This window comes from Zosterops lateralis, assembly GCF_965231275.1.
Source record: "Zosterops lateralis genome assembly, chromosome: Z".
Taxonomy (NCBI): Eukaryota; Metazoa; Chordata; class Aves; order Passeriformes; family Zosteropidae; genus Zosterops; species Zosterops lateralis.
Window position 1 is genome coordinate 43,823,657 of NC_139800.1, and position 12,623 is coordinate 43,836,279.

Sequence of the window (12,623 nt, forward strand, 5' to 3'; positions counted from 1 at the left end):
GCCGTGAATAAAGAGGTGCACGGCGACACCAGACCATGCAACACACTCTCCACAGGCCTTCCCACTAAGAGAATGCAACGTGCCTTTCCTGCTTTCTACTCAAAATGTGGATGGCTCTTTGCTATGGCCACAATGTGGCTTCAATGTTAGCCTAAGGACTTGTTCTGAATAGGGCATAAACAGGTACAGAATACATAAATATAAATTATATCTGTGTTTTGTTAAAAAGCATTCAGTTTAAAACAAATTAAGTTTACTCAAGCATCTGTTGGACACATTTCTATGAATTAGTATCAGGGGTAGCTTGACAATAGCAATAAAGATAATAATATGCCAGCCTGATCCGAAATAAAAACATTGTAAAGTGTTAACATATATGTGTGTGCTTGGTGTGTGCCTGTATATCCAGGTTCAAAACAATTAATTCATACCTGGCATCTACCATCTGCACAGACATCTAGCCCATGCTGCCCACAGGAAGTCCCATCCATCACCTTTTCTGTTAGAAGAACAGGTTGATCCTTTCCAGCTGGTGAACAGAATAAAGCACACGGCTTTTCTGTAGCAGCGATGGATAGAAAAATGCATTGGAAATATTGGAAAAAGGGAACGTTAGAAATACAGGATTATTGTCAACACTATTGTTAAAACTGATACTTACTTATGTGTGGCATGCATCTACATTAAGATAAGAAGTTATCTTAGACACAGGGAAAACAAAAAATTATCTGTTTTTGATCCATTTCTTAGCTGTTTGAAAAACCTGAGTTTTTTTCTTCCTACAGCATGATGTTGCTATAATCTTGGCCTATATAGTGCTGATGTTATGCTCGTTGCTGCAATTAAGCATATACACATTACAGCTGTTGGAATATTTTGGTTGCAATCTACACTTTCATTCTCCTATATTTTTGGCAGATCATAAATACTGGATAAAAAAGAAACGTAACACTTTCTAAACCTCCTAACTGTGCAGGTCAAGGAGAAAAAAAATTAAGTAACTGACACACCCTGGGAAGAAAAAGATATGAATTTACAAAGTTTACATTAAAAACAACAACAACAACAAACCAAAAACCCACAGAACCTGGAAATATTATTCCTAACACTTTTATGAAGTTCAAGCAATTTTCTATGAAATTTCTAAAACATCCTGTAAATAATTTCTAATTATGAAACAGCATAAAAATGTAGTAATAGCCTATGTATCCGTATATTCCTAATGACTACATTTATAAACAATGGAGTTTGTTTCACCACTGTGAAAGTAACAGTGAATAAAAGAAACTAAGTCTCTTCTCAGTGGTCAAAATGACTGAGTACAAAATGACATATCTTTGTTTGCAAATGTACTGACTGCAACTTTTTCCTAAATCTGTGCAGATTTTTAAAAGGATAAAAGTCAATCCAGAACCTGAAACTGATTTCACTTGGACACAATCTATGCCACTCTGACTTCATACTGACTTCTAGATTCCTGGAGTGGATTTTTATTAGTAAATTAAATAGTTCTAGGAAACATTCAGGGGCACTGGAATTCTACTGTCTATACAGCTGAACTGTAAAACAGTCTGTGCCACATTTTTTTGCATGTGCTAACTAGCACCAGCTCAGTCTAGACTGGAAATTGCCATCTGCAAAGGACTGCTTTCAAAAAAGTAGTTTTAGCATGCAAAGGAGTAGAAAAGTACAGACAGAGGAGTTTTGTGCCAGCTGACTTACACAACAAAGAGTGGCCTGGGCACATTTAAATTACTAAATTTGACAGAGCCTAAGGGTATCACTAGAGGACTGGTACAAACAGATGTGATCTCTTCTGCCAACACATGAAGCTAGTCAGACACAAGCCATCTCCAGCTAAAAAGCTGCCTGAGTTTGTGTCCTCTGCATTCCAGTTATACTCCTTAAAAAGTAACCTCAAAGTTCCCTGGAGGGAACTGGGGGCTTTAAACATGTATCAGCATTTTTTAAAGGAATATATGATTGATGACCTAAGCATTATTTTAAAGACACTGAACTCAAAGAGACAGCAACTAAATAACGCTGGACAACTTCAAGAGACTACGGGAGATCTCATAAAGCAACCATTTTGGACATGGTGCAGTTAGTGTCCACTAAGAGAGCAAACAATTAAGGATTTCAGAACAGTGTATACTGAGATACTGGCACTCTCTGGCTGGTCCACTTTTGCTTCTCCTGAGGGACATCTCAAGATGACAGGATCACTCAGAATAAAGTTAGATGAAAGCAACCATCGTACTCATTAGCATGGCACAAGATAGTGTCAAGATTTTTTCATCTGAATGAAATCATATTATTCAAAGCCAGACTTATACATTTAGATTCTTTAGGATATATGTGTTCCTGTGCTAAAACAAGATTTAGTAAAACAAACCCAAACTAATTTACTTGATAAGCACCTATATAATAGTTGGAGAGAGTTCTTCTTACAATGAAAGGAGCTAACATATAAGCCTAATGAAAATAGAATCACAAATTTTCCCTTTGGCACCTTGAGAAAAGGCTTAGAAAAAAAGAAAACTACCTTCTTGAGTAGAATTCATTTATTATAATATGTGAATAGAAAAATATGTGAATTATTAGAAAAACAGAATTATTAGAAAAACAGTCTTCTATGCTTTCTAATGTTTCCTTATAAATTGTTTCAAGAGTGAAAACAATTTATAGCGATGAACTTCTTAAAATATGGAAGCACACACTTACAGTAGTCCTGTGTACTCCTTGCTATGATTTTGTGAAGTTCTCAAGTCAACTGTTTTCATAATTGATGCGTTTTTGTTGTGCTTTTTTCTTTGTTTGTTTTTAATTTAAATAAATTAAACCACAAAAACGTATAGAAAATTCAGTGGGTGGAAATTCTGATCACTTTTCTAACAAGAAGGAATTTGTTTTCCAGACACTGATGTTTTACACCAACATTACTGTTGCAGATAATGTAAGTCTGATCTTACTATACTCCCACTTGAGCATTTTCCTCATGATATGGTATACAAGCAAGTTTGTTGCATGGAAGCATGCATACAGTATGCCAGGACTTTGCGTGCAATAGGTATTAGGATTTACAGAAATCTTACTGAAGTTTGTATTATACATTATCTACACATTGTTGCCAAATCAAACACTGATATGTGAAATACAATGTTAAGCTAGAGGTTCTCTCCTTCCTCCAAAACAAAGGCTCACAACATCTGCATTGTCTTTTTGGCTTTGTAGGTAAAAACTGTAACTGATATATGCATGTTTAATGATGGAATATTACTTTAGAAAGCTGCATTTCTGAGTCACTTCATACTACAATTATGATTAAAAAGGAAAAAGCTGACTGGATTTTCATTCAAATGTAGTTATCACCTATTAAGAGGGACAAATATATTAGGAATAAATGACAAAATATTCTAGAGCATACGTAAGTACCACTAGATCTTGTCTACGAAATTAAAATAACTTACCAAAAATACTGGGCTTGAGGTTTGATTGTTTGCTTGCTTTAGTTTTAACTATAACTTTCTTGATTAACAATATGAACTAGCCATAAGCCTTAGAAGCAGATTATAAGAACAAGGGAGATGGCTTACACTTACCATCATCAATGACAGCTTGCCACTGGTGCACATGTTTCTGATATGAAGATCTGACACTGAAAGCTTGGCACTGCCAGTCTCTAAAGGCAGGCACACCAGCAGGACAAGAAGGATTTTCACATACCCTATACTGCATTGTGGGCCCATGACACTCTCCTTCAAGGCCTGAACTAGAAAAGATGGCATAATACACCCTTTACTGTTGGCAATACTTTGTCAAACTTACAGTACAGTTTACTTATGCTAGACATAAATTAAAAATAGCACGGTTTTTTGTTGACACTTAGCATTTAGAAATCACCCATGAAAAATTGAAGTAATGGAACAAAACATGTTTGCCTTTGTATTGATTAAATTTCATATAAGAAGAGATGGGTGCTAAGCCATAATTTCCACTTGGCCCCAAGAAAGCACTAGGATTAATAGTTCAGTCAGGACAACCTCAGGTACAGTTCTGATATAGTTGAGATGATTTTTCTCTATCTGGGCTGAGCCAAAGGGGCTACTGAAGGGCAGCAACACCTGCAGATTTGCTACCTCTCCTTTTTCTATAAGCCTGGTGTTACAGGGTTCAGACTAATGCTTTGTTTCTTTCTGGTCACTGCAGTTGTGCTTGCAGGTCCTAATGAACAAATGCAAAAGAAGAGAGAACTGCAGACACTGGAGCTACTTATTTGGAACCTTGCCTGGAAAAATGAATTAATGAGCACAAAAAATTAAGACATATGTAAATTCTAGAAATAGCTTTAAGGTATACAGCTGGAAGTAGTATTTAGATGGCATGAACTATGAAAGAATTCTGCATATCAAAATTTCTTTTAAACTCCCACACTTTTGTATAACGATATTCAACTTTTCCTCAAAATTCTTTATGCAAATTTATCTTTTAAAACCCTCGGTCTATCTTACCCCCAAAATCTGCTATATAGTCTTCCATAAGTCTTCATTTCCCCTTTTGTATTATTATTTTTTTAAAACAATTGACTCCACTCCTACCCACTCTAGTTTAGTTTTCCCTATAATTGCCTTACTTTCTCTACTCTGTTCCCACTCCTATGCCTATATTTTCTTTTCCTTTTCACTTAGTGTATAAATAACCCACCAAAATCCAATCAGTACTGACTAATTAAAAGGAAACCATCTTTTAGCTGGTCACTGAGATACAGTGAAACAAATTTCATTCAGGTCAAAAGTAAAAATCTTTTTATCCCCAAAAGCAAAAGGTTTTCATTTTCACAAGACAGGGAATCTAAATTCTGTTTCCTGACAGTGTATCTAAATGTCTGAGAAACTGGTAGAAAGATCTCCGTGTAAAACTTTCAGTTCTTTGGTTCTCCAGATGAGACACACAAATCAATCTTCTCTAGTTAAAAAGTTTAAAGACTAGAATTATGCACTGACAATCTGCAAGTCAAAAATTATGAATTTAGGTTTCTGTTGCTTCTTCAGGTGAATCTTAAGAAGGAAGTTTTATTCTTCTACTAATATTATCTAGGGCCTTGACAGAAGCAGAAAAGGTGAAAAATAATGTTGCCACACAATAAAATACTTGAGTAACCTATTCTTCTGAATGTTTTCAGTATTCATAAAGTATTAATTGCTTAGGTAAAGACCAACTGTATCTTCACAGGTTCCTGTACTCATGTAAATTTTGTTCAGGAATTCTGATAAACAGCAATGGAAACCTGAACTCATTTTTACCCAGGGCATTTGCGTTGTCGACTGCTGATTCCAGTGTTGCAAGTGCGGCTGCAAGTGCTCCATGCACTCCACTCCCCCTCGGTGTGCTCCTCAAAAGAGGTCCGATTGATACAGTCTCCAGCCTTACACCACTAGGGGAAAATTCGGCTCTTAGGTAAATAAATCAAGGCATATGCAAAACAATTCACTTCTCCACAAGCACACAGGAAGCGTGATGTAAACATATGGTTCAATACATAGTTTTCATATCAGTCAGGTATATTTTTGCCAAGCGCTCTCCAAAGCTTTTTATCTGTCCTAATAAATGCAACAGCCAGAGCCCTTTCTCTGTTTCAGTGGCCAAGGAGCAAATTCAATTCTTGACCACAACCTCAAAAGTAAGTTCATTTCCAATGAAGGATACCTCCTAGAAATGGCATCCATACTATGCTGTCTCCTTTCATTTTAGATTGGGCATTGTCTAAGAAAGCATTTTAGGGTCCAGCCCAAACCTATTGCAGTGATCGTTGTCCAACTGAATGGTGCAGATGATCACAGCACAGTGTTCTCAGGACTTGCTTGTTTCAGCATGACAGTTCCCACCAGCAGGAACTTCATTGTCCCTCATTATCCCGTGACAATTTCAATAGAAAGATATATTACAAGTAATAGAGAAAATGAGATTTTCTTCACCACTTGTATTCAAAGATAAAATGAAAGCTTCAAAAACTGGTGTTGAGAAAGTCCACATAATTTCTGGCATTTATTAAAATAGTAATAATACATTAAACTATCTGCATGCATATATCATTTCCCAGGAAAACTGCAATTTCTCACTCAAAAACTATGCAATCTTTATCTATGCTCTTTAACCTATGTCTATATCTTGTACAAATCATCATAAACTCTGCAGAAATTAGTGCTTTATCAAATTATATCAACTTAATATCTGTCCCATGCATTAAGAAGTAGAGGTGTTTTCCAGCCTTAACAATTTCATGGTTCAATGATTCAGCAATTACAAAGCAGACAATGATCCCTTAATGCCAGTAACATCAGTAATTTAACTGATTTCCTTCTACATTTTGAACTGTTGGTGAACCACTGTTATCAATAGATAACCGACTGCACAAACTAGCCTCATATTTAAAGCAAAACAAAAGGTGTCACTAGGTCAATAAGGACTTCTGCTTCTTTTAGAATACACATCTGTAACTTTTAGTGTCTGTGCTAAATCCTTATCCGGTAACCTTTTCACCTACGGTTTGAAGCTCATCTTTTCTGATCAATTAATCTTAATTTTCTCTCTTAAATCATCACATTACAATGAAGGCACAATTATTCCACTTTTAAAAAGTCTTCATGTAGGGTGGCTCCATCTTTATATTAGATTTACAACCAAAAGCTATAAATTCTGTAATATTTTTGGATATTTCAAACCAGAAATGCTCTTATACATTTAAAGAATTGCTTCAGATAAAATACAGATTTTTCTATCGAGATAGCATTTGCCCTCTGCACAGTCTAAGGGATGTTTATAAATCCTTGACTTAAACTCCAATCAGGTACGAAAAGCTATGCAAATGACATTTCCATAGTTTCTGAAGATCCTAAGAGGAGCACAAGACAACAATACTTCATCTCCACAATACCAATTAAAAAATGTCAAAGATTTGTTTAACCTAAACCTCATCTTGGACAGATAATAAAGCAAAGAAGAATAACTATTTCTTATCTCCTGTGATGTTTTGATGATGTCTTCTTAGTTTTTACTGCTATACATAAGTAAGTTATCTCTGTAGCCAGGCTCAATGAGCCATTTTAATTATAATCAGTAATTCTGAGTAATCACTGTAAGAGGTTCTGCTTTCTTATTCCATAGCATGGCCATTCAGCATTTCAGTCTTAATGTGAAAAATGTCATATCAAACAAAACACGTGCCCCTTATGTTCCAGATATGCCAGATATTTTCAGATACTTACTTCAGACAGTATCAACTGCAAATTTATCAGAATTAAAATATTGAAGCAACTCATTATTTTAGAGATATGAACAGAAATAACTCCTGGTTTTCCTTTCATATGTAAAATTATCTTATCTGAACACTTTATATTAATTGATTTGATTTTAGGAGAATGAGAGTCCTGGTGAATGTAATATGACTCAAAGAGTAAATCATTCCTGTGGGAAACAGGTGTCAGTACAATACCTTGAAAATCCCAAGACATATGTATAATCTTTCTGTTTTCTGTTTGAGGTTATTTATATTCATTTACAGATATATACAAAGATTACAAATAATTTTAGTTGGAAAGCTCTTGAAGGACAATTCATGTAAGTCTGACTTAGGTGGTCATTCAATTTGTCTGTGATGGCATACTATTAATGGGATCTGTCACTCTTTCACATGTGGCGACACTATAAATACTTCTTGATAAAACTTATCCTGAAAGATTTTAACAACAATCTGTATCAATTCCTTCACAGAGACTCTCTCTAAATATTAAATCATAGCTAAGAATTCTGTATCTTTGAAAGTTTAAGTTTCTATTTACAGTTGGAATAGCAACAATTCTATTCATAAATATGATACAAAATGAGAATGAATTTGAAATAAAACAGCATAAATATTAAAACATCTGTCTCTTTGGCTAATCTTTTTAATTCACTGATTTTAGGAAAATGTTTTTTTCTTATCTATATTATAAAATATATCATATATAATACATTCAACTGTACAGTTTATTTTTATGGTAATTGAGGTAAGTAGGAACTTTAAAGAAGCACAAAGACAGAAGCATACCTTTCCAGTGCCACAGTCTGTTCCATCCATTGGTGGATCCAGTTTAGTTTTGCATTCCTTCTCACTTTCCACCTTACACCACAACCCAGTGCAAATGACATGCTGAAAACCAAAGAAAAAGTAAGCACAAAATCTATCTTACGCAAAATTACTTTCTCTATGCAGTCCACTCATGTTGTCTAAATTTACTAGTTTGATGGTACTGAAATATGTTTAAAGACACATTAAACATGCAAAAAACCCCAAGTAGGCAGAGTCTGCTTAGACTTTTACTAATCATACTTCTCTAGGACTTCCAGATTCCTCTTGTTTGTGCTACCATATATGACTGCTGCTCTCATGCTCTTCAATGACTCATGATTCCTCTACAATTAATTTATTACTCTTGAAAAAAATTCCAAAAGCCATCACACCTGATCCCCATAAAGACAACACAAAGTTACCTGACAAATGAAATACTTTTGCTGGAAAGAAGGGAGATGACAGGGGTGCAAGTCAGTAATGAATTTTAGAGATGGAAAGAAAAGCTCCCTGAAGTATCAGAACACAAGAGTTTTTACTTTACTCAAAAGAAAGCCCAGACTTGCAGGATGCTGGCTCACATTTCACAGATTTCCCTGGCAGCTTTCTCTATTTTTCCCTAAAAAGTCCTCCTTCCATAGGGGTATGATTTTCAGTCACGACTGCATTCTCCTTGCTGTGTCTTCCTCCTTAACAATAAACCATGTGGAAGCGAAGAGAGGTCATGTGGGGCTGAACTGTGGCCTGATATGCACAGTGCATATGCACAGTGATCCTCCACAATGTCTATTGCCCAAAGAGGGGCAAAATGGATCAGGAGAGGAGGAGGTGTTGCAAGAAGGATAAAAGATAAAGAACAGCTGGGTTTTTTAAACCAGGGCTGCCAAAAGACCTGCTTTTTCTGAGTGAAATGATTTGTTATATTGGTACACCCAGTAAGAGTCTCTAGGCCTTTTATACTATGCATGAAAAACGTGTCATAAATCTTACGCTACCCTGAAAAAAGACTAAAAGCAGACAAAACATAATTCAACAAAAGACTGTCTGAACCAAGGAACAGGGCAGTTCCATTGGGAGTCTTACATGTAAAAATGTCTGTAATATCAGTTATCAAAAAAAGAAAAAAAGTCAAAGATTGTAGAGGTCTGAAGCATTGAACAGAAACAAGACACAGGATGGCAGCAGTCAGATTCAGTCCTGATTCATCCTTGTAACAGTTTTTTGCTGAAGCTGAGCTAACAATGTAACAACCAGCTTATGCATATCTCCAAAAACAGCTACAGATGTTCCATCGTGTTACTGGGTAATTTTAGCAAGCACTTTCCAAATAACAAACTCTAATTTCTAGTTTTGTTCATTATTTTTTAAACTATGTAGATGATGACAATAGTAGATAAGACAAAGTATCAGATATTCATGACAAAGTGCTTCCATACCAAGTAGGAAATGAGAGACATACCGTTGGAACTACTCCACAAAAATATACTTTAATCTAACAGTCCTAATTAATTTTTTTCATATCTTCAAATCCTCAATTATGAGTGAATTCAATGGTGGAAAAGCCATCCAGATCTATCCAAGTTTTCAAAAAATACAGGTAAATTTTCTCTTGTATCATCATGTTTTTAAGTATATTATCCTTTTTTTTTTTCCCTAAGTACTTTGACTGTATGCTTAATTTCATTTGTTTTTTATTGCAGAATGGCTTACCACAAACAGTTATTAACAAATCTAGAAACTATTCTTCTAAATATAGAGAGGCATTAAGTCAGATTTACAGGATTTTGGGTATTTTGGGTACCTAAACAGAGAGATGTACTTGAATCATGTACACTAAATAAAATCAAGTCAACACCCTTTGCTTGCTAATGTGCATTTTATATATCTGCATGTTTTTACAAATACCTGTATACCACCTCCCTATGAACCATGATCTGACTTCTCCAGATAGAAACTACTTTGGGCTTTAAGTGAACTGTATTCTAAAAACACTCACCTCACCAACTATTAAAATAAGCACTCCGTATTAGCAGATTTTAATATTCCCCAAACCAAAAAAAGGAGGTATGGAATTACTTAAATTGGTGGTTTACTTGTAAGTTTTTTTCCTGTGCTTTTCATTTCAGTCAATCACAAACAGACTCTTTAGTTACTGTTAAAACTGTATTTGTGTTGCAGAGGAATGAGATGTGGAGATTACTGTCAGTATCTAAGTTTTGACATTTAAGAATTTCTGTATAAGGCCAGAAAAAGACCAGAACACACAATATGGGGTTTTCGTTAGCAACTTGCAATGAAGCAGGTCTGGTCTGGTTTGAAAGCAAACAGAAATCTGGAGGCCGGTGTAAATTTTACAATAAGTCCAAAATCAGGGCACAGACTTCTACACCAGGATTTTACTCCTCTGAAAAGAAACTTTCTTCAGTCAAAATAAGGATAGCTAAGCTAACATTCACAAAGGTTTACAGTTATCTATGGTAAGTATAGTTCAACAGCCATCAGAGCTTTCTCAATGAGCCAAGGGAAGGAAGAGACATTGGAGATTAAAAGTTTATAATTGTGATATTAGACTATTCACAATCTGTAAAATATTTTTTGTGTGTAAACTGGAAAGCAAAATATTGCCAAGCACGCACAAAGGACTTTTTTTTTTTTTTTGAAACAATGTGTTAGTCATGAATTTTTAACAGCAAAAGCTTGTAAAACAAAACATAAAAGCCCCAATGTATTACAGCGGTCACTCCAGCTTTAGAATTTTGTGGGGAGTTTGTGTCTGTTTCTGTCCATTTAATTAAAATAATGAGGCAGGTCTAAGAGAATCAGAAGGATAAATTTCCAATCATGTAAGCATATAGAAAGGAAGTTAAATTGAAATTAATGACCAGAGACAAAAAGGGAATTTTAGAACAGTATTTGTGCAAAGTCAAGATTGTTTAAAATGTAGTGGACAAGATGAGGACAGATAAATCACCAGGACTATAATATTTCCATTACTTTTGTTCTTTTCATTGTGAGCTTTCCCCAAAATGCCTTAAAAATCACCATGAAATATAACCAGTCTCCTACTTCTTTGTAAAGATCACAGCTGTATTATGACAGGAACTGTTTTAGTGGAACTGGCCAGATAGCATTCACATCCTGGACTTTAATCTTAAAAGCCATTATTTAATAGTTCAACAATTGCATTAAATTGTCAAGTTTTACAACTCTGTTTAATCATCAAGAACTACTTCTGAGCCATGATCTCACTATCTGTTACATGAAACAATGTTAGGATCTAATTGATTCTTGCATGAGACATTATGGGCATAAAAGCAAACTTGGCTCCCTGACAAGGTAAGCATGGAGACACAGTATAAATCTTGAGCCTGGAGATCCACTCATGCTTTTCTAGGGTCTAAAAATTTTGCCTAGAATATGAAAAAAAAGTCTTAGAAATAACGATGAAAAGGAAAAATAAAGTCACCATATATGAAAGGGGAGTGGGACGGCCTCACTTAGAAAAATACAGTAACGGAACCTCAGTGGTTCCTTCAGCTCTTTGTCTCATTCATTGAATTAAATAATAAAGAGGAATTCTTGATAGCAAGAGAATATCATTTGTACCAGTAGTATTTCTCAGAGGTTGCCATGTAATAGAACTGTGAAGTGCAGTCCTAAAGTGCTCCTCAGTAATAATAATTGCAGAAAATTACATGTCAGCAAAAATGCACTATTGCACCACTGATATTTGTAGAATTTAGATTATTTTTCATCATTACTCAATTGTTCTCTTAGTTGGATAGCTGTTATATACGAAACACAGTTGCTTAATGTAGAAGACAGTATGGAACTCTGTTCATTAAATAATCTTCCAGTCTCAAAAAACGTAAGATTGTGACATAGTTCATAATTTATCTTTTACTCAGTTTTACTGAAGTGCATGAACAGTTCAGCAAGTAGAACATGTCCAAAAAATCCTGGGCTATAAACTGTTGGATTTACTGACATTTAAATGAACCTTTGAGGAGTGTGTTTCTCTCATTTCCTGGCTTGCGGACAACAACTATAACCATAATAAACTTCCAGGTACTGGCAGAATAGATATTAAAGGAAGATTAAAGGAAGCAGTCTGGATGTCACGGAATATTCAGTGGTTACCTATGCATAATTAAATAATTACTGTAATAAATTAAGACAGTAACTAATTATATACTGCATTCACTTTAGAAAGGTCTTCTAAATGTTGGTTTCTCCAATGCCAGCCACAATGATTTGTACAATCAACAAAGATACATTTGAGGCATTTTCATATTAAGCGAAATGCACTTATTTGCAAGGTTAGATTCAACATATTTTTTACTTGTATCTAACATCTTTTTATTTCTGAAGAAGATGATGAAATTAGCTGTTGAGTAACAGTATTTCACAGTTAGATGATGTTGATGTTGCACAGTCCATGCGCTAGAAGATTCCTGGAAAGTTTAAATGGTTCAGTTCCAGCCGAATTCCAATAGTAACTTGTTTTTTTCCCCCT

General features: G+C 35.0%; 1 protein-coding gene across 1 annotated transcript in view; it reads right to left on the reverse strand.

The window, feature by feature from the left end:
• ADAMTS19 (ADAM metallopeptidase with thrombospondin type 1 motif 19) overlaps window positions 1-12,623 on the reverse strand; it is a gene marked incomplete at its 5' end in the record, with an annotated part of 126,178 nt that overhangs the window by 35,110 nt on the left and 78,445 nt on the right. Inside the window, 4 exons of the mRNA XM_083884323.1 lie at window positions 432-559; window positions 3,603-3,772; window positions 5,304-5,434; window positions 8,087-8,188. Of these exons, the coding sequence (XP_083740449.1) occupies window positions 432-559; window positions 3,603-3,772; window positions 5,304-5,434; window positions 8,087-8,188 (531 nt within the window). The remainder of the gene's footprint in view (window positions 1-431; window positions 560-3,602; window positions 3,773-5,303; window positions 5,435-8,086; window positions 8,189-12,623) is intronic.